General features: G+C 34.0%; 2 protein-coding genes across 2 annotated transcripts; both read left to right on the top strand.

Annotated features, from left to right (window-relative positions):
- Positions 1–1,955: 1,955 nt before the first annotated feature.
- On the top strand, positions 1,956–14,741 carry LOC132602831 (diacylglycerol kinase 7-like). The gene is made up of 12 exons (XM_060315618.1): positions 1,956–2,503; positions 4,055–4,177; positions 4,326–4,463; positions 4,562–4,647; positions 5,728–5,815; positions 8,138–8,213; positions 9,275–9,357; positions 10,407–10,477; positions 12,324–12,401; positions 12,595–12,682; positions 13,905–14,021; positions 14,363–14,741. The coding sequence occupies exons 1-12, from the start codon at positions 2,135–2,137 to the stop codon at positions 14,519–14,521; spliced, it is 1,476 nt and encodes a 491-aa protein (XP_060171601.1). The 5' UTR covers positions 1,956–2,134; the 3' UTR covers positions 14,522–14,741.
- A 7,326-nt stretch (positions 14,742–22,067) lies between these two features.
- LOC132602028 (uncharacterized) lies at positions 22,068–22,690 on the top strand. The gene has a single exon (XM_060315056.1). It carries the CDS (start codon positions 22,252–22,254, stop codon positions 22,546–22,548), a length of 297 nt encoding a protein of 98 aa, XP_060171039.1. The 5' UTR covers positions 22,068–22,251; the 3' UTR covers positions 22,549–22,690.
- Positions 22,691–23,041: the final 351 nt, after the last annotated feature.

Genomic DNA, 23,041 nt, shown 5'->3' with positions numbered 1-23,041 from the left:
CACTTGTTCTAGTCTTATTTTCGCCATTAGAAACATTTTCCCCTTGTCATTAATAAAGTCCCAATGTAAAATAGGTGAACTTCACTTATCTTTTTTTTTTTTTTTTTTTTTTTTTTTCGTTTTTGAAAAAAAGGTCCATATCTGTTAAATGTTTGACTATGATATAAAATTACCCTCAATGAGAGGCCCAAGGCAAAAAATGCGACTTCTTCTCTAACATCAGGGTAAGATTAAACTAAAATTTGATGAAAGATAAAATTACTTGATTTTTGTTATTAATATAAGAACAAATTTTACCATTTTGCCTTAATATATTAAACGAGTTGGATGAAAAATTCTATTTTATTTTGAGAACTATAACATAACATCCCAACGGATAACAAATCTTCGAGACCGGTTCATCGAAACATTGAGATGAAGGTTAATGCATGTCGACATTATTAAAACTATATATTATGCGTTGAATATTACATAATGAGGTGGATCAAAGTCCTATTTGATTTTAAAAGAATAGCATCTCCACATATTCTTCCTTCGTTATACCCTTCTAACTTTGCGATTTAGAGAAGATATATCTATCATTAAGAAAGTGATGCATATATACCCCTATCGTTACACAAATGATGCAAACACGCACGTTATTTGGTTGAATATATAAATTTATTCGATTAGATTAATTAAAAAATAAATTTTTATTTTTATTTGATCAAGGTCACAAAGACACGTTATTTTAATTTTTTATTCCAAACTCAATTTTATTTTATTTTTCAAATATCAACTTAAAGTATTCTATTCTTAAACAAAATTCAAACGCGTTAGTGCCTTTCTTCATTTCCACTTTTCCCCCGCACAAACTTTAGCCCCCACCCCCAACCCCACCAACCCACTCTTCTCCACAATAATATTAGCTTTTAACCTATAATAGAATAAAAGAAAGGAGGGGAAAATTAGACAATTCACAAGGGTTCGTCAAAGTTAATGACGACTGATTTTTCAACGAGTCAATTGACACGAAGTTTAAGAAATAAATGAAAGATTTTTTAAATTTTTGGACAGTTGCTTCTTAACCGTAAAATATCGACTTAAAAAGATATCTAAATGCCATTTCGATGCCTTTCTTCGTCTCCACTTTCCACCCCACCACCCGCCCTTGTCCTCCTATATATATCCGACACATTATTCCCTTCTTAACCAATCACCGAAAACTGGAAAAAAAAAAAAGAAGGAAGGGCAAATCTGTCAATTCACATGGGTTCGTCGGACTTAACGACAAATTTATCATCAACGACAGCATCAACTAGATGGAGTAATAAAGGACAAAGGTGTAAATATACCTTTAACTTTGCGATTTAGAGCAGATATATCCTCATTACAAAAAGTGGTACATATATACCCATGTCTTTACATAAATAGTGCAGCTATACCCTTTTCGCTAATTTTTCTTAGAGATCATTTAACTTATTTTTTTAATTAAGAAAATGTCACGTGTCTTTTAAAAAAATAAGTCTACCTATTTTTTTTAGATTTAATTTTTAAAGCCACGACACAATTTCTTTTTTCTAGTGGGTTGTCTGGTTTGTTTGAAAAAAATACCTCCTTCGCTTTAAAAAATAAGTCTACCCATTTTTAAATGAACCAGACCCGACTTGCCAGAAGAATAAATTACCACGCGGCTTTACAAAAATAAGTGTATTAAAAAAATGAGTAGACTTATTTTTTTTTTAAAAGGCAATGATATTATTTTTAATTAAAGAATAAGCTAATGATTTTTTTAAAAAAAAAATCTATCAACTAAAATGATATATTTGCAGCATTTGTGTAATGGCGGGATATATTTTCATCACTTTTTTAATGAGCGATATATTTTTGTAATGGGGTTAGTGTACTCAGACTTTAGAGTATATTTACACCTTTTTAAAATTTTGTAGTTAATCAAGATGACAAAAATTGACACCTATTTATTTTCCAAACTCAACTTTTTCTAAAAAATATTCTTAAGACAAAATTCAAATGCCATTTCGATGCCTTTCGTCATCTCCACTTTCTCCTCCTATACATATCCGACACAGTATTCCCTTTTTTAACCAATCACCGATAATACAAAAACAGGAAGAGGGGCAATTCAGTCATTTCAATGAGTTCGTCGGAGTTAACGACGACAAATTTATCATCATCATCAACGACGGCATCATCAACTAGATCATCATCATCATCATCATCTGTTATAGATTCAATATGGGGATGTACAGGTTCAACAATACACAAAGAAGATTTACGAAAACGTATTACAATACCTGAATATTTAAGAGTAGCAATGAGAGAAGCGATTATAAACAAAGATGTTGATTCTGTGAAACGGCATTATGATATGGCTTACGCTGATGGATCGGAAACTCCTATTGCATCGGAATCTCCGATCGTTGTGTTTATTAATGCTAAGAGTGGTGGAAGACATGGACCGGAGTTGAAAGCCAGGTTGCAGGATCTCATGGGTGAAGAACAGGTAATGTTATTTGCTGGCAAGAGCGTCTCAATAAAATTAGTGGCCTAATTCAACAAGAGCAGTCACAATAGAATTAGTGGCATAAGGCCAAATATTAAGCAACGGTGTCTCAATAAAATTAGCGGTGTAAGGCGAAATATTGAATAAGAGAGCGTCACAATAGAATTAGTGGCATAAGGCGAAGTATTAAGCAAGGGTGTCTCAATAAAATTAGCGGCCTAAGGCGAAATATTGATCCGACGCCTTAAATATATATAAAGCTAGGTTGCACGATCTCATGGGTGAAGAACAATTTTTTTTTTTTTTTTTTTTTGATTTCGTTATTTGCTTCTAGCAAGAACATCTCAATATTAGTGGCCTAAAACCAAATATTGAACAAGAGCATCACTATAGAATTAGTGGCATAAGGCGAAATATTAAGCAAAGGTGTCTCAATAAAATTAGTGGACTAAGGCGAAATAAAATTATTGACCTAAAGCCAAATATTAAGCAAGAGCGCTCGATAAAATTAGTGGCCTAAGACCAAATATTAAGCAAGAGCGTCTCAATATACATACTCTCCACATTATTTTGAGGTCTTAAATATATATATCCGACACATTATTGGCACATTTTTTCTATGTAATGATTTTGTTATTTGCTTCTGTATGTTGTAGCAAAAGCGTTTTAATAAAATTAGTGGCGTAAATACAAATATTAATCTGAGACCTTATATATATATGTATCCGACACATTATTGGCTTTTAAACAATTATCGATAACTATTTATTCACGGTTCGTCGGTGTTAACGATAAATTTAATACGGGGGTTTGACGATACATTTGGAAGATACCCAGTGTAATCTCACAAATGGGTTCTGGGGAGGGTGGGGTGTACGCAGATCTTACCCCTACCTTTGTGGCAGTGTTGTCAAAGGCGAGCTTTAAGCGCGCTTAAGCCCTGAAATAAGGCTCAAAACATGTTGAGCGCTTCGCCTCGCTTTATGTGCGCTTCAGTGTCGTCATCAAGGCTCTAAGACATACTTTCCTTGAAATGTATGCCTCTCTTGAAGAGGTGACACTAGATGATTGATATTTCACTTTATCGTGATGTTTTTACAATTTCTTTGTCCAAATATTTGTTATTCATGCTTACTATTATTAGTCTTGGACTAAACATACATATATTTGTAATTTTGCACCATTGCGCTTTTTTTCACTAAAGCCCACACTTTATTTGCGCTTTGGCGCTTAAAGCCCCAGCTAACCTTAGAGCTTTTTTGCGCTTTTTGCTTTTGATAACACTGCTTTGTGGGGTTAAAATACTCTTAGAAGGCATAAAACCTAAAATAAATGTACTAACATGTCCAACTCCCAAGGCTAGTTCAAGTGGCAAAGGTTGAGGGACTTGTGTCAAGGGCATTTCTGCTCAATTGCAAATAGTTTAAGGGCATATTTGGCCCTTTTTTGATGATTAAATAGTGTAATATCTATATAGTCATTTCTTTTACAAATGGCATTGATTTTCTTTCCTTTTGATCTTATGTGTGTCTTTGCGTTAAACCATGTCAGGTTTTTGACCTTAAAGATGTGAAGCCTAATGAGTTCGTTCAATATGGACTGAGTTGCCTGGAGAAGTTTGCTGCTCTTGGTGACACCTGTGCGAAAGAGACTCGTGAAAAGCTAAGGATCGTGGTATGCATACTACGCGACATAATTATGGCCCCTTTTTTCTTATTCTCCCAGTGCATTCTTTTCTGGCATTTGAGACTGTTATTGTTAAACTGTTGCAAAAAGGACATATTAATCAAGGAGCTACATGTTCAATTTTCTGGTTTTGAAGGCAGCAGGAGGTGATGGTACTGTTGGCTGGGTACTTGGCTGCCTTGGTGAGCTCAAGACACAGGGTCGGAATCCACTTCCACCGACTGGGATAATTCCACTTGGTACAGGAAATGACTTGTCCAGGAGTTTTGGTTGGGTAAGCTCCTAGTGGTATCTTTTTCCAACTTGCTTGATCAGTTCTTTCTGTCTTCTTATGACTAGTTTTTATGAAATTTGTGGAGCTGCACTTTTCAGGGCGGTTCATTTCCTTTTAACTGGAAGACAGCCACGAAAAGAATTCTTGACAGGGTTGCCAATGGTCCTATCTGCCATCTAGATAGGTGAAAATTTTATTTTATCGGTAGTTCTTGATAAAGCATTTTCTATTAATTTCCTAAAATCATAAACATGATGTGCAATTTGCTTTTTGAAGCTTATATAACAACTACGCCTCAATCCCAAACAAGTTGGGTTTAGATATATGAATCCTCACCGACTATGTTACTCCATTTGAACTCATCTCTACCCAATAAAAGTAGAAGTAAAAAGTACTAGAAGTCTCTTATAATTTCTACCGGCATGTAAATCTTTGTAGGGCTAAACAACTCCTAGAAAAGCATAGGATGTAAAGTGAAAGTGCTAACATGAGCAAACCATAATCTCAATTAATAGGTATTTACTACTCCCTCCGTCCAAAAAGATTGTCTTAGTTTGACTTGGCACGGAGTTTAAGAAATAAAGGAAGACTTTTGAAATGTGTGGTCCAAAACAAGCCTTAGATATTTTGGTGGCCGTAAATCATCTCATAAAGTTGAATTATTTCTAAATATAGAAATGTGTCAATATTTTTGGGACAAACTAATAAGGAAAGTAAGACAATCTTTTGGGGACGGAGGGAGTATATAGATCTTTTTCTTCTATTGTGTCGTATCTTTCGCTAAATTCGCATGATTCTTAAGAAATTGTAGGTCCTTCATGACAAGTCCTTCCAAGTAATTTTAGATATACCTAGTCCCTTTTGACCTTTAATCACGATGGTTTCACATCTACGGAGCGATGCATCTGGCGGTCGATGCAGACACGACCATACCATCTCAAGCGAGCTTTTCTCGTTTTATCCTCGATGTGTGCTACTCGAACCTCTTGCAAATGTGGTGATTACAAATCTTGTCTTGTCTTTTATGCACACCTATCTTAGCATTCGCATCTCTGCCTATGAACTATAAAATCAATGTGTCAATTAAGATAATTAGTAAACAGAACATGAGTTTATAGCAATTTCATGCAGTTGCAAAAGTGTTTACTTTAGGATGGGTATATGAGAATTATTTGTCATTTCTTCTTTCTTGTCTTCTACCTCAATTATTTGAGCCTCATTTATACTCTTAGCAACTTTATCAAACAGCAGCTTTCATTTGCAGCTGGGATCTTGTAATATCAATGCCAGGTGGTGAAGCTATGGAGACACCTTATTCTCTAAAACCTTCAGAGAGTGCATCTCTTGATCAGGTGATTGATGTACCTATTGTTTTGAAACTCATACTGGTATTGCCAACGTACATGGATTGGTCTCGAGCTGTCATTATCGCCCTTAATAATATAGTAATCTGGAAGCAAATATCTTTCATTGTTTTATTAGTCTTTAGTAATTTCTCCATTACTTGTTTTCTTCATAAAGGTTATCACATTTAGTCAGAAGTATATTTGAACTGGTTCATGTCTTTTGGATTTTTTATTTTGCTTGGATGGATGATTTATTTGGATTTGCAAATCTTTTTTATTTTTTAAAAAACAAAACCTTCTTCTATCAATGTGTAACTAGTTACCCCAATTAATGATTACTGTATCATCTAATAACTTAAGTAGTTAGAGAGAACACACTTTTATCTACGCTGCATGTCTTTTCCTTAGTTGACAGATTGGGAGTTTGTCAATGAGTCAATCCTAGTCACTTTTGGGCATGTATGCAGCTAAACCGCCATCTTCATGGTTAATATACTACCGAGGGCCCAAAAGTCCCTTGAGAGATTTGCAATTTGGTGTGGCCAATTTGGAAGTTAAGGAAGTCAATGTGCTGTAAATTTGTTAATATATACTAATACTTCTTCGAATGGAAGTCATATATTATTTGTTCAGTGCTATTTCATAGGGTCCTAAGGGAATCATGCGCTGTAGACTTGCTAATAGATACTTATGTTCTCTTGATGAAAGTCATTCATAGTTCGTTCAGTGCTATTTCATAGGTCCTTGTAAATAAGTTAACCTTCGAAGGGTATGCTTTACTACATAAACTTTTCTTGGGAATTCTAAATGTAATATTACATCAATTCCTAAATACTCAGCTTATGTGAGTATTGTCTTGGTACAATTAGATGCTCAACCAGAACAAGCATCCCCATATATTGGTTTAGTACATGCATCTTTTTACTTCTGTAACGACCCGTTTGGTCGTTATTGCACTTTTGACCCATTTACCCTCGTTGATCCTTCCCCAAGCCTTGTTAGTGCGACTGACCTGCGGGGATGAATGGCACGGTTCCCTAGGTAGTCGGGCGAGTTTTATGATGACTTATGTGAAATAGAACCTTAAAGTGAAAAACGTTTGACCAATAGTTGTATGTTGGGTAAGGGAAAGGTTCGCCTACCAAGGTGGGAAATGGTAGGTGCCCGCACGACTAAGCGATTTTGGGTCTGACAAGTTGGTATCAGAGCCCTAGTTTACCCGGTCTATAAGTACAAGAGCATGTCTAGTAGATCTTGCGAATCAGTACGATGAGCTTTGTACTTATCTGTGAGAGGTTATAGGATATTTAGAAAACTTCAATTTCTTTCATTCCTTCGTGCTACTTCATTCAAATTGGTATCTAGTCGATTCAAATTGGTATTTGAATTCCTTGTCTTATCACGGATGGTGGAAACTCGTCCTTAAATTCTTATGCGAGCGGTTTGTTATGACGTGGCTTGGTATGATACGAGATGTGTCATCTTGATTCGGACGCGTGACCAAGTTCAATTTCTAGCTATAGCTTGAGTTTTCAGTTGTGTGGGATCGTGGTTAGACTCGTTTTATTGTAGGGGTTTCTTGAGAAATGAGAAAGATGGTACGAAGGGTCAAATGATCTCCATGTTTTCAGCGTTGGGTTGCTCGGAAGTGGCAAAAGTGCATTTATGGCTTAACAAGAGTGATTTGTTCGATCATATGATTGGTTTTGGAAAAAGTTTCAACTTCGTCAAGGCATTATGATGGTGTGCATGGCACAGGTGCGCCAATGGCAGGTCAACAATTCATCAGTGGCCGGGTATTAGACGTCGATATCCAGACAGTATTCCTTTTGATGTTATGAACCTTGTATGACAACATTCAGATAGTTCTTATTATATATTCAGACCTATGTGTTTATTAGTAGCTCTTGTGCTGACTTAGACCAGATGCTTTGGGTAGAAGATGTTTTTTGCACTTATTCTCTTTTATTCGATATTGAGATATACTATCATTCCATTGTTCTTCCGCATTTATAGTTGTATGTTGGATAAGGGAAGGGTTCGCCTACCAAGGTGGGAAATGGTAGGTGCCCGCACGACTAAGCGATTTTGGGTCGTGACAACTTCTGTCAACTTATGTTGGGCAGTGTTTGCAAGTTGCAAGCTATCATATGTTGGTTTATTTCATTCTTTGTTTAAATTAATTGAAATGCCAAAGTTTATTCTGTCAATGAACTGTCTTTAAGGATACCCCTCTTCGGTTCCCTCAATTATTAACTATAAATTGAGTCATAGTGAGCATATTTAATTTTTCTAGCCATTTTTACTGATTCGACATTGGTTGTGCAGGAATTGGAAATTGATGGGGAATTACCAGAGAAGTCGTCCTACTATCAAGGAGTATTTTACAATTACTTTAGCATAGGTGTGCAACAGCAACTTGATATAACTAAAGCATCAAATACTTTCCATGTCATGTTTACTACTTTATATACACATATTTGCTGCTATCTTGGCAAGACATGACTGGTCTATATCAGTGTTGATGATCAATGATCTTATTAGAAATTCATAATTTTTTTAGATTTGTATGCAACAACAACAGCATACGTAGTGTAACCCCACAAGTGGGGTCTGGGAAGGGTGTTGTGTACGGAGCCTTAGATTTGTATGAATATTTGAAAATCTTTAATCAATTCTGGCAAAACTACTTAACTTGTATCTTTTTATCCATCTTGATCAAATCTTTACTTTTTTTTGATTAAGCACCGGGTGTCCGGGTCTCTTTGAGCCCCGACTAATCCCGGGGGTGCACAGGCCCTCGGCAAGGAGTTTTCCGCAAGTGCACCATGGGTAATTCAGGGTTTTACCCCAGTCCGATGGCCCTCAGAAATTGTTTACACCCAGTGGGTTTCGAACTTGAGACCTTGAAAGGGAGCAAACCCCAAGGCTCAAGCCAATTACCACCAGGCCAACCCCTGATGGTTCTTGATCAAATCTTTACTGCTTAAGCTGATGCGACTATTCGTAGTGGGCAGTGCTTCTGATAATGCATTTACACTCACCACCAGCACTTGTTCTTCCAGTCTCAATTTTTGGAGTTACTGCTATCGGCAAAATAGTTTCGATCCCCACCGTTGTACCACCACTTTTGCTACTTTTGAGAGCAACAGTTGTTATTTGGAGTCATTGAAACTATAGTTACTGCTGCACTGAATTGATTGGGAAAGATGCTAGATAAAGTTTTGGTACCTAAGAAGTATTTTCTTCTCCAATAATTTAAAAGAAAGAAACAACTCTTGGTGTCTAATACCAATTTACCCTGCCTCAAGAAGAAAAGACATGTCTCAGACTAGTTAACAAAATTAAAGTTATCAACAAAGAGAATCGTCTTTGCTCACTTGACAACTTTTAGTTCTACATTTTGTCAACAATATATGATAAACAAGCAGCTGTGACGATCTGTCTTTACAATGAATATTGCAGGAATGGATGCGCAAGTTGCCTATGGTTTTCACCATCTACGCAATGAAAAGCCTTACCTTGCTCAAGGTCCTCTTTCAAACAAGGTTGAAGCTCTTGTTCTTGATTACATATTTGTAGTTTTAGCTTTAAGAAGTTGGTTGATCTTTTATTTTCCTAAAATCAACTTCATAAAAGCATATTGTCAAAATGAAGAAATGTGGTACCAGAATCACCTCTAACAAGGAAAGGGACATAGAAAAGTTGGTAAAAGGGAGATGCCAAAAGCGGAAGACTTTACTGAAGTGAAGCAAATTTCAGTCGCAGGTGTAACATTTGATGAACACTAAAAGGGCCTCTGTGCTGACAGAGTAAAGTTTCTCCACAGACACATAAAACCTTGGAAGCCATATGTTGACTGAACAATAATCCAAGTAATAGAGGCACAAGTCTTTCCACTTAAATGATGGTGAGCAATTTGCACAAGATGGCTTTCTAATGTGGAGTCTAGAAAGCCATATTTGCATGTGTTGGTAGCACATGCATGTCCTGGCACATCTTTAACATCACGCCTCAGTCCCAAACAAGTTAGGGTCGGCTATATGAATCCTCACTTCCTAATTTAAGCTCAACTCATATCACCATCATACCTAATAAAAGTAAAAAAAATTATGTACACACACACATACACACAGAGTTCTATAACAAGTCTACATGTGGAAATCCCATGTAGAATCAAACTAAGATCAGTACTTACTTTCTTTTAGTAGAAGATTTTAAATTCTTCATCTTCTCTTGAAAGATATTAGGGTAACTACTGAAATTATAATATATCCTATGATAGGGTTCTGAATTTTGATCCTTTTTTGTAGTATGCAATAATCTACTAAAAATTATGGGAGACTCCAGTGCTATGTATATGGTGGCTAGCTGTTTTATGGTCACTAATTCTTGTCAGTTGATTTTGTTATTCTTACTGCAGCATAAATGTTGCCATCTTTGATGTTTTATAGCCAATAGTCTTTGAGAGTTCTATTGCAAAGACATCTACAAATTTTGAAGCGCATGCTAATTCATGTTTTAACTTTTCATAAGTACATATATTTTATTTCATGGGGTGAAAAGTTGTAGATTCTGACTATAGAATTTACTGCAGTTGATTTACTCAGGATATAGTTGCAAGCAAGGCTGGTTCTTTGCACCTTGTAGCAGTGATCCTGGTTTAAGGTTAGAACTTTCTCACTCAATTATCCACTCAAATCCTGGATGCAACAGCTGTTTGTTTTCTATTTGTTGTTTTCCCACATGCATAAAATCATACAATTTGCTTAACTCTCACTTGTCCAGTTCATCATAGATTGGGGTCAGAGCAAGTTAGAGGTATAAACCATTTCTTTCATCTATCAGTAAGGCCCTGCTTGGTCACTTTTCTAGCTTGGATCAACTGGTCTTTGTCTTAAAAAATACATCTTTTTTTCGCTGCAGCTCAGATCAAAATGAAGGGTTGCTTGTCTAGAGGCCTATCATAATATACATAAATCTATCAACGATTGCAGAATACTAATATTCTTTCTTAGGTATGAAAGATAGTAAATGCGGACAGGTTCGAAATGGAGGTCAATTATCAGGAACCACAAATGTCCTGGTAGATTGGTTTAACATGTGTTTTTTTTAATCTTTTGTTGTAGTATTATTTAAATTTAAAAGGATTTTCTGGTCAAAATCATGCACAAGAAATCACTTGCATTTACTTTCTAATAACTCAATAACATGTAGCTTGTCTTGAAGATTTGCGTGTCTTAAATAAAATACAGAGCTACTTGTCTTGCGTCAATTATGTACTTGTAACATCAACTACAGTCCCAAAAAGGTTGGGGTCGGCTATATAAATCTTCACTATTCCAGTTAAGCTCAACTAATGTCATCATCTCACCAGATAAAAATGAAAGTGATAGTAAGTTAAATATATGTAATAATAATAATAGTAACATTAACATTAGGATTCCTTAAAGCTCAAACAATACTGATATCTAGGGTTGTTCGTGGTTTGGTGAAAAACCAAAACCAAACCGAAAAGTTAATCAAACCGAATAAAAAAACCGACATTTGGTTTGATATGGTTTTAAATTTGAAAAACCGATAATTTTTGGTTTGGTTTTGGTTATATTAAAAAAAAACTGAATAAATAACTGAACCAAACCGATAATTATATACATAAAATTTATAGTTATTTATATGTATAATATTAGCTTTTCATAAATAATTATAAATATTTTATACCTTTTAATTATTAATTTGATTTTGGTCTACTTATTTCACATGATTGTTTAACGCCCATGTCTTAAAGAATATGTCCAAGCCCAACTCTATAAGTCTTAAGTGTAAGTGTTTAACCCTACTATCTCTCTTTTCATTTTACATTTCTGCCTAATCTAACTGAACAAGAGAAGCTCATGTTTCATTCTCACAGTCACAGTGAAGGCTAAAGAAATTTGAAGAATGTAAAGAAAGAATAGTTGAATTGTCACGGCTAGTCCTAAACTAAAAAACCGAACCAAACCGAATCAAACCGACAATAATCAAACTGGTGCCTTTTATTTTATTTGATTTGGTTTCGTTTCGTTTGGTTTTAGACATTTGAAAACCGACTAAATTGGTTTGGTTATGGATTTAATCAATAACCGACCTAAACTGAACCATGAACAGCCCTAGTGATATCTATTCCCAACTAATAGATATTACTTACTTGCATTTATTACTTACTCAATGTGAATACTACCATAGCTATATAGTGTAAGGTGTTACTGTGGAAATTCTGGATTATCATGAATGGTCATATGTGATGTATGCCTTCTTCCTCTTCTTTCGATATATATGATGGCTTTGGATATGGCGTTTGACTTGTTAATTCTACTTGCTTTGGGTGTCATGTAATTACCTCATTTAAAAAATGCATTGGGAAAGATCTTTTCGCCAGCTTGTTTTTTCTGTTGTTCCTTTATAGAATCTAATGGTCATTGAATCTAGCATACTGAAGCATATTTCTGATTCCTAAATGTAATTTTCGGTGCAGGGGGTTGAATAACATTCTGCGGTTATATGTCAAGAAGGTCAATAGCTCGAAGTGGGAGCAAGTCCCTATACCTTCAAGGTTAATATTTATTATGTGGTGTCTATTAAATAGAGAAATATATTTAAAAATCCATCGCGAAATGCAGAATCACTTTGATAGTGAAAAATAATGCTAAGAATAGTGCTCCTAATGAGTTGTTACATGTTTTGAAGTTTTCTGTCTGTACACTCCTTTTGCTTGACCTTACATTCCTAGTTCCTTCATGTTGCAGTGTTCGGTCTATAGTGACTTTGAATCTTCCTAGCTATGGCAGTGGAAGGAATCCATGGGGGAATTTGAAGCCAAATTACTTGGAGAAGGTATTTTTTGTTTAGGAACATAGGATCATAAATTTGATACTAGTAATGATGCACTTCCATAATAGAGGTTTCAGGTTCGAAATTCGAAACTCTCTGCCTCCAACAACAAGGGATTTGCCTTTTGGGTCTAGCTCGTCACACAGGGCTTGCCTAGTGCGGGTTATCTCTTCTGTGTGGTTTGCGAGCTACTGTACAAGAGCGGGGTTTACCCTTTGCACACCCGAAGGGTAGCGGCTGCAGGTTCCCTTGTCATTAAAAAATAAAAAATAAAAAAATGATGCACTTCCATTTTGCATTTTGTCTTTTACTTGTTGGGTGTGTTTGGTGCGAAGGAAAATGTTTTGTTGGAAAATAAGTGGGGTTCTTACTTATTTTCTAGTGTTTGGTAAGTAAGCAAAAAAATATTATCTCAAGAGCATTTATAGGTAATCTAGCAAATGGGGGTGAGATGGGTTGGGGAGTAGGGGTTTGGGGGTTTGGGGGACATTGGGTGGGTGGGAGGAGACAATGCACTTGGAAGGTCACTTGTTGAACTTGTTTTCCCTACTTTCATTAGAGAACTCATTTTTGAGGAACTTGTTTTCCTAGAGAACATATTTTCCTAAACATTTTGACCAACCAAATATGGGTTGTAAGAACCTTAATGGACTTAATTGATGTCCCTGGTAGACAAATAGACTTGTTTGGGCAGTTGAGATCACAATTAAGTAGAACGTGTAGATGATTTTTATATTGGAATGTGAACTTGATGATTAGTTTCTTCCATAAGCTAGTCATTGCTTTTAACAATGATCAATTAGGATTTTTGCTTAAAGAATTATTTGGCATTTAAGTAGAATGAGTTGATTGTTCCTTTCATTTTATAAAGCAATTTGTTTTTAGTCACCTTCATTTGAGGTACTGGATTTGGTATATTTCTGTGCTGTTGTAAATTGTTTTAAAGCACAATGAGAGCCGAAGTCCCCAAGTGCCAAATTGTCCAAGGTCTTTTTGTATGTGATTTTAATTGAAATGCAACGAACTGCATATTAATGGCCTGGCCACTGCAGACTATTATAATTTTAGGAAAGATGAAAGGCTTTTCCTTAATACCGTGATCCTAAATAGTCGGATTGATCAGTTGCCAATTTTACACAACCATTGATCGAAACCAAGTCATTATCCACTGTAATATTTTATAGCAATAATATTGATATCTTTTCACTTGCTTTTGAAACTTCAGAAAGGTTTTGTTGAAGCACACGCGGATGATGGATATATTGAAATATTTGGCTTGAAACATGGATGGCATGCTTCTATGGTTATGGTTGAACTCATCTCTGCCAAACATATTGCCCAGGTATCATCACAATACTCTAGACATGATTTAGGAAGATTATGCCATTACGTGGATCAAAATTGCTAGTCATGTGAAAAATAGACTCTTTTTTTTTTTGACATGTAATTCATAAACATATATGTTAGAGGTTTATAGCTTTTTCTGGTGTTTGTTCCATCATATATTGCACATTTGTTGTCTCACTCTCGCATGAACGAGCCACACTCTCCCACACACACACACACACGCTTGCAAAGAGAGTGTCATAACTATATTCATGTATTCATCTTTTGACATTGTTACCAGAAGTACCGCTGGTCCGAGTTGTTTGAATTACAAAAATATCTGTCTCTATTTTATAGGCTTCAGCAATTAGGTTCGAATTACGAGGTGGGGAATGGAAAGAAGCGTATATGCAGATGGATGGTGAACCATGGAAACAACCTATGAACAAGGAATTCTCAACCTTTATCGAAATTAAGAGAGTACCCTTTCAGTCTGCTATGGTCCATGGAGAGTAGCATGCAACTGTTTTTACCATCTTTTTTTTTTTCTCATTTTCTTGTTCTAGATAGTCTTTTTTTTTTTCCTTCCGTAAATTCATGTAAATTAATTTATTAGCTCCCGAGATCAGGGAACTGAATCAAATCTGGGGTCTGTAATTCAGGAGGTATTTTTGCCACACATTCTAACATTGTAGATTTGTTAATGATTTGGTTATGTGAAGAAATTAGTTGTGAATTGAGGCAGCTTGACGGTTACCGTGTACGTATGATTTTACACAAGCAGGGCCGGGCTGTCGTCCCAACTTGTTTGGAATTGAGGCACAAGGCCGGCCAGAGGGCCAAGCCACTAAAGCGGGGACTTTAGGCCCCAAAATTTTGGAGGTCCCATTTTTTTCATCCGGTGTTTGGTATTTGTATTGAATTTTTTGATTAATTCGATTTTGAGACATGCAAGGTCGATTAAAGAGGGAAGCACTCCCCAGCAAGAATTTTTAATTTTGAGGCTCGAACCCAAGACCTCTAGTTAAGGGAGGATGAGGTTTAATTTTTACTTACAATAGATTTATAGGTTAATTTTTCTTTTAAAAAATATTGAGCAGAAAAAATAAGGCGCCTCCTGTTAAAGTTGGCTTTAGGCCATCGATCTTATCGCATCCATGCTGAGGCGGTGTTGTTATATTTGTCTTGTCAATAGATTTTGTCTACGCTCGTGGTAGTTTTGAAGATTTACTTCTTGTCTCAAAATGATACTTGATACTAGTGATATTACTTTTAAATGGTGTTGGTTCTTTGTGTGTGTGTACTATTTTTAATTTATGCGATACTTTACACACACGCGCACACACACACATCCTTTATGCTCGTCTTGGTTACTTGAAAAAAAAAAAAAAACTTTTTCTATATGTAATATTGCTTGCACTTTATCTGTGTTAGGAATATATGGTTACAAGCAATTGATCGAGATTCGTGCCAGTGTGATGGCTATTTATTTAATATAAAGATAAAGGGTCAAAAACACACCCCAACTATCACTGTTTTTTGAGTTTCATACCTAAACTATCAGAAGGTTGAGAAAACTACTTAAACTATCATTATCTAGTTTGCAAAACACATCTCAAATTATTCTTGAATTGCATGTGATCTACACTCCATTTTATATAAAAATGTTGTCAAGTGTTGTCCACGTGGATAAATAATGTCACAACGGCACCTACATGGAAATTTTAAAAAAAAACTATTTGTTTTAAAAAACAAACTGAAAAATAGTAATTTTTGTAAGAAAATATCAAAAATTATAGAAAATAAAAAAATTGTTTAAAAAATGAAAAAAAAAAAAATTAGAAAACTGATTATTTAGTAAAAATCAACTTTTCCATTTTTTAAATCATTTTTTTTTTCTGATTTTCTAAATCTTTTGATAATTTTTTACAAAAAATATTTTTTAAAAAAATCCAGATTTGTTTTTTAAAAAAGTGCTGATTTTTTTTAAAAAAAATATACAGTTTTTTTTTATAAAAAAATATTAGTATTTTTTAATTTTCATATAGGTGCCACCATAGCATTACTTATGCCATGTGGACAAATTTTTAGAGAAATTTCAGCTTCACTTGCCTTTTGGAGTGTGAGTTCACACATTTAGTTCAGGTGTGTTTTGCAAATTAGATAATGATAGTTTAGGTAGTTTTCTCAACCTTATGATAATTTAGGTATGAAACTAAAAAAAAAAAAAATGATAGTTAGGGTGTGTTTTTGACTCTTATCGCTGTAATGAATATCTGTTTATAACATTCACCTTTCACTCTAGTAGGGATCCTTCATTAACTAACATTTTGTAGCACTTCTTTATTTCAATCATCCGATTTTGATTCTATATGTAATATTTTCATCTTTTCTTTTGTAACAAGACTTCTTATTTGCATACACAATTAATCTAGGCCAAGGCACGAGCAACACGGCTGAAGCTGCAGCATTTTTGTTTAGTTTAATATAGTGTGCCAGCAATGAACTAACATTAGCCTGGGCAGAAACTAATTCATTGCTACTGGTCAGATGCATCAACAAAGATTGGAGACCACCCTGGAGAGGTTCAGGAAATTCAGAGATTAGTTGAAGTTTATGGATTCAACATCAGTCATTGTTTCTGAGAAGCAAACAAACCAGCTGGAATCCAAACTTTCAACTCCTTTGCTGATCTTCCAAGAATAGTTAGAGAATTAATAAACTCAGACAGATGGAATATGCTTAGCTTCAGGGTTAAACCTATCAAACTGATCCTCTCTGATTAATAGATCCATGTAGTCATAGGTTAGTTTTACATTCTAACTATGAACATCCTTTTGGTGTTAACCATATAGAGGCTAACCTTCTAATATAGTCTCCTCTCATGATTATGTAAAATGTTTCGGATGCCAAACTCAAAAGTGTACATTTTTGCTAATCAATGATCAAATGGAGACAGTTTAAAAATTAAATTGAAAAAAAAAAAAAAAGCTCCTTCACACAATCTTTTATGAATGATACTTATATATTTAGCATGTTCTTTTTTCTCCGACACCAACCAAAGAACCTTTCTAAGTACTATATCATATGTTTTCGTTAGGTCAATTAACACAATATGTAAATCTTTCTTTCTCTCACGATAAACTTCCATTAACCCCCTTAGCAAAAATATAGCTTCTGATGTATGTTTACGGGCAAAATCCAACTTGGCGCTCTGTTACTCTTGTAGTGTCCCTAAGTCTACACGCTGTCACTCTTTCCCATAATTTCATTGTATGATTCATAATTTAATGTCACGATAGTTCACACAATTTCGGATTTCCCTGTTGTTTTTATGAATTCAAGGTACTCTCACTTGTCGAGCATCTGATAGCATTTAAATAGCTTGCAAATGATCCTACTTTGACCTTTCAAAACACTTCTAGACTCTATGCGGATACTATTTCAATGACCTTATATATGCTTAGGAGTTACAATATAGCTAGTTCCCACTAGAACACATCATGATGCCATGTTTGTTACATGTGCATAAAAGTTAACTCATGGTACATTATATCTCACACAAATAACATTAGGCACATCCTCATCCTCTTCTAAGAACTCTAAAATACCGAATGATCGATCTTATTTGTGATAACAATCTATTACTTTCATCGTATTGGCAAAAGAAAAAAAAATATTAGAGAAATTAAAGTTATAGTGGGATGGATATGATCCTTCCATCCTAATTATAAATCTCGAATTCGAGCTATATGGATGAAAATTGTTTTGAGAGTGACCGGGCTTACAATGCACGAATTTGAATTAGTCGAACTCGGACCAGTAAATTTCGGATACCAAAAAAAATAGTCAGGCCATTATTTTCTTTAGATTTTAAGTTGAATCTTCAAATTATCCACATAGTACGTATCACAACCAATTTTTTTCCCCAAGCATATTCTTGCTTTCTTAATTACACATGAAGGGCCATGTGTTAATTCACACATGCAAGAGGAAATTGAGTAATACAAAACTCCACATTAAATATGCATTATCAATATCCAAAAGAATTTATAAAAGTTTCATACCACTTTTTCATTATTTTAAGATTTGTTATTGGATACTCAATTTCCTTCATAACCTCTAATGAAAAAGCATCACAAGAATAGCATTTGTAAATGTTTTTTCAGATAAATGATATTCAAATCTATCTATGCTCTAAATGTGGACATCGTTTGACTATATATATTTGACTTCAATTAGCCACAACTATGGATATATCATATAAACGATTTTGTTATTAATGTTTTGTCTTGTCATTTGGGATTTGGACCTACTGCAAAAAGAAGGTGGTGGGTCAAGCAATTTCTCAATCAATACGATCAAGTCTTAGGATTTAGGCTTAATACCCAGATGGACCCTTAAACTTGACATGTTTTGTAAGATAGGCATATAAACTTATAAGGTGACCAGATAGACACTTAAACTTACTCAAAGTGTATTTTTCAAGTTTTTCAGTTGTTTTGAAAACAAAAACTATATTTTTCAAACACTCACAATTTTCATGGCCAAACAAGCCCTAAATATATCACAAAATATTTTTTTTAAAATGCAAAAATAAGGCAAACGCATATACATGAGACTATAAATGTGCACTTAAACCAATAAATACTCGCTAATCGCAATTTTGCAGCTTTCAAGTAACTCGGTTTTTTTTTACACTTGAATAATTAAAAAACAATAACTTTAACCAATAAAAATTCTTAAAAAAAGAAATTTCAAATTAAGAAATTTCTTTTTTTTAAGGATTTTCTTCTCGGCTTTACAGTTTTCTTAATTTGAAATTTCTTTTACACTTGAAATACTGAACTTAGAAATTTCTTAATTTGAAATTTCTTTTTTTAAGATTTGTTATTGGATACTCAATTTCCTTCATAACCTCTAATGAAAAAGCATCACAAGAATAGCATTTGTAAATGTTTTTTCAGATAAATGATATTCAAATCTATCTATGCTCTAAATGTGGACATCGTTTGACTATATATATTTGACTTCAATTAGCCACAACTATGGATATATCATATAAACGATTTTGTTATTAATGTTTTGTCTTGTCATTTGGGATTTAGACCTACTGCAAAAAGAAGGTGGTGGGTCAAGCAATTTCTCAATCAATACGATCAAGTCTTAGAATTTATTTAATCAAGATAACTTCTTTTATATTTGGCTGTACAAAATCTTGTTTTTTTTTATATTAGTTTGACTTACTATGCAGTGGAGTCTACTTCATCCTCGTTAGTGTCTCTGTAATGCTTTCCAGAAGATTTCTTCTTTTTCTTATAACCATACTTCATCTGACTCTCAGGTTTGATTAATTCGGATTCACGTCTTCAATATAGAACTCATTAAAGGAGAAAACAATTTCTATAAAAAAAATCTCTATAGTGATAATTAATTATGGCAGCTGATAATTGTAGTGAATGATAATGATAGCTAATAATAGTGGTGACCCATAGCAACAGTTGTCGATATATAATGGGGACCGATAGCAGCAGTTGGCGATATATAATGGGGATTGTCGCTTGTGATTGGTGATTGTTGTGATGACAGTGTAAATGAATAGATATTACTGGTGATATATAATGACTGACTGTGATGATTGATGAAAATGATGTTGATGATGGTGATTGTGGGTGGTAGTACTTGATAATATTGAGCGAAGGGAGGTGGTAGTTGATAATGATGAGGGGCCCGATGCCATGGTGGTTAGTTATGAAAGACTGGAGTAGTGATTATCTGGAGTAGTGATTATCTATCATCTTAATCATTAGATTAAGATTTAGACCTACGAAATGAACACATTTAATCACTATGATTTGAATGATTGAAATTCAAATTCCCTCAATACAGACAAATGTGATTTTAAACTAGCTAGTGAAATGTATGATTTGATTTCTGAATTGATAAATATTTTGAATTTGAACAAATTTTAATATTTTTTAAATTTTGTTATAATTCGACGGACACAATTCATGTGTTTTATGTGACTTTGATGAATAATTTAAATGCGTGAATGATTGATTTGTCTTACTATTTGCAAATTGCAAGTGCTATATTTTCATGTTGTCTCAGTCATTAGTTCATCAAATTCGTTTTCATGTATATTGTTCAATGTACTCTATTTCTTTAATAAAATAAAGTACTTGACCTACTTTCTCAATAGTCCAAAAGTATGTATATGTTGCTTAAGAAAAAGATAATATAATATAACATTTTGTGGTACAATGCTAATCATGTGGCCTGGTGGTGTAGTTACTTATATATATATCTAACATTTTCGATAGAAAAATGTAAAAAAGTTAGAGACAGATTCAAACTTTAAATTTGATAGATTTGATTTTCAAAGTATTAAATATTAAACTCATTGTACTTTTAAATTATGAATTCTGATTTAGTATTTGTTGAAACTTTAGTTATTTTTTTGCATATTATTTCAATTTTGTGTTGAAAGAACTGTGTTTGATTGAACTCGCATCACAAAATCTGCCTGTGCCACTGAGAAATAATATGATAAAATCTGACATATTTAAATACAAATGACCCAAAAAAGTATTTTTCTTTTTGATCTTGTGGTCCTAGTGTTCTAAACACGCATTATTGGCCCTTAAGAGTGGGGTTTTTAAACTTTTAAGTGAAGCTTAGTGTGGAATTAGTGCCTAATCTTTTATTTATGGAAATAATTTCAATAAAAAATTACGAATAATAAAAAATGACTTGCCTAATGGTTGGCAAGTTCTCTACTGTCATAGTCCCATCTTTTAGGAAAAAAGAAAAGAAATATAGTTAACATTACACACTCTATCCATCTAAAAGACTAAAATCTCAACAAATTGACACCAAAAGATACGGTGGAATGATAAAGGTCCCTTTATTTTGGACAAAAGGATCGGGTTCGATTTTTAGACATTGATTCATATTTTGTAGGGAGCGTTAAAATTTCCCATGAACTTTTTACGACGTAAATGCGGATTAGTTGGATCGATATACGTTTACAACATCGAATTATTGAAGAAGAAAAAAACATTATCACCATCTAAAAATCCCAATATTTGTCAAAGGAGAGATGCGAGACAAACTCAAATCATCAAGGATAAAAGAAGAGAAAATTTCATAAATAGTTACAGTTTAGAGTGTAATTACAAAACATAGCTACCGTTTGCGTATTTACGAAATGTATCTATAGTTGTTGTATCAGACGGAAGAGGCGTATCAGTAGAAATCGCGCGAAAGAGTTATATCATCGCATACTGTATTAGCGCTGATAGCTACGTTTCGTAGATATAGTCTAAATATTTGCAACGGGCGCGTAGTTTTTTCATAAAAGAAGGTCCTCTCCTAATAAGACCGGTATCCTAATCAATATATTGGTATTTCCTTGGATAAGAGAAGGTCCTATCCAATTTTTAGGCAAGTTCCTCGTTTGTATTACCAAAAAATGGATTCTTGCCGATTGGATTCGAGTTTGATATTCCAACCTTTATCAAATTTAACCTATTTCATTTAATATTTTAAGTGCTTATGTTGCTTCTAATATTAATTTGGTGTCTATCCAAAAGACTTAAATTTGAAAAACTAAGATCAATTATTGTATTATCTACTTAACAGTTTTCCTCCTCTCTTTTACCAAAATCTCACCCACAAACAAAGAATTAAAATTAAATGTATGATGGATCATATACATTGATCTTTTCTTAAAAAAAACAAAAACAAAGTATAACTAGGTAGCTTTGTCGGCAAGTTGGCTTATCAAGTAGACCCACAACCATTAATGATCGAGGTGGAATGGATAAAATTACTTTATTCTTGATTGAGATCTCAGTTCTCGAGTTTAAATTTTAGTAATGAAAATGATTCTGTTAAAAAGTTGTTCCAGTCTTATGCAGTGTAAATTTTGATTACACGGTCCAAAATCGCAAAACGAATATCGAACACCAGATAAAAAAATTAAAAAAAAAGGTACCCCACAAGAATAGTGTAGTAAAAGAAAACTCACAAAGTGAAAGTCCCCAAAAACAAAGCACCCATAAAAACTACTATTTGATAACTACAAGCACTAGCAACTCCACCATCAAAAAGAGAAACTATTCCATCAACTTGTTCCAATATTTCTATAATTGTTCTTCAAAAACCCCTATAAAAAATCTCCATAAAAAACCTAACAAGAAAAATAACACAAACAAACCCTTTTCACCCCTTATATAATTATCATGTGGAGTGTATTAGTAACAATGAGACAAAATTTGCAAAATATGGGAAAAAGTCCAAGAGTTGCTGATGAAAATATGACTAGTAATGGAGCTGGTAGATCAACAAGGCAACATAATTGGCATGGATTTTCGATTATTTGTGGCGTTTTTCGCGCACCACTTTCGTTGTTTTCCTGCTTAAATCATCCTCGGATCAACGGGACAGATGGAGTTTGGGTGTCTGGTGAATTTTCACAGATTTCTGAAATGAATCATCTTATGGTTAGTGATAGTATGCGTTATGCAATCTTGATGTAAAAAGAAGAAGAAAAAGAAATGGTAAGAAATGATATGAAAGTTTAGTCATGATAAGACTATTTTTTTGTTGGTTGTGTTTTGGGGATTATAGTTTTGTATCATAGAGTAAGGATTATAAGCATAAAACTTTCATCTTTCTCTACTTTTTTTGTTTCTGTTTCATATTTATTAGTTCTTCAAGATGTGCATCTGCTAATATATGTTGATTAATGTAATCAATATATATTATCTTGTTAAGTTTTGAATTTTTCCTTGTTCAGGGAAACATAGGGTTGCATATGTGTTATTTCATCTGTTTCATTTTATATGTCAATGTCGCAGTAGCTCCTTCTGCATACTCATATGTAGATCATGAACTAATTAAGGTATGATTACGAACATTATTGATGTCAGTTTTTTGGGATTAGGGGTGGCAGGCGAATGCCAAAGTCCCAAAGGTATGAGTAGTTTCCACTCTATTCGTATTGGATATCCCGGCCACTTGCCCAATATC

The sequence above is a fragment of the Lycium barbarum genome, chromosome 7, assembly GCF_019175385.1.
Source record: "Lycium barbarum isolate Lr01 chromosome 7, ASM1917538v2, whole genome shotgun sequence".
Lineage (NCBI taxonomy): Eukaryota > Viridiplantae > Streptophyta > Magnoliopsida > Solanales > Solanaceae > Lycium > Lycium barbarum.
Note: the sequence above shows the minus strand (reverse complement) of the source record. Positions and strands in the feature narration are given on the sequence as shown.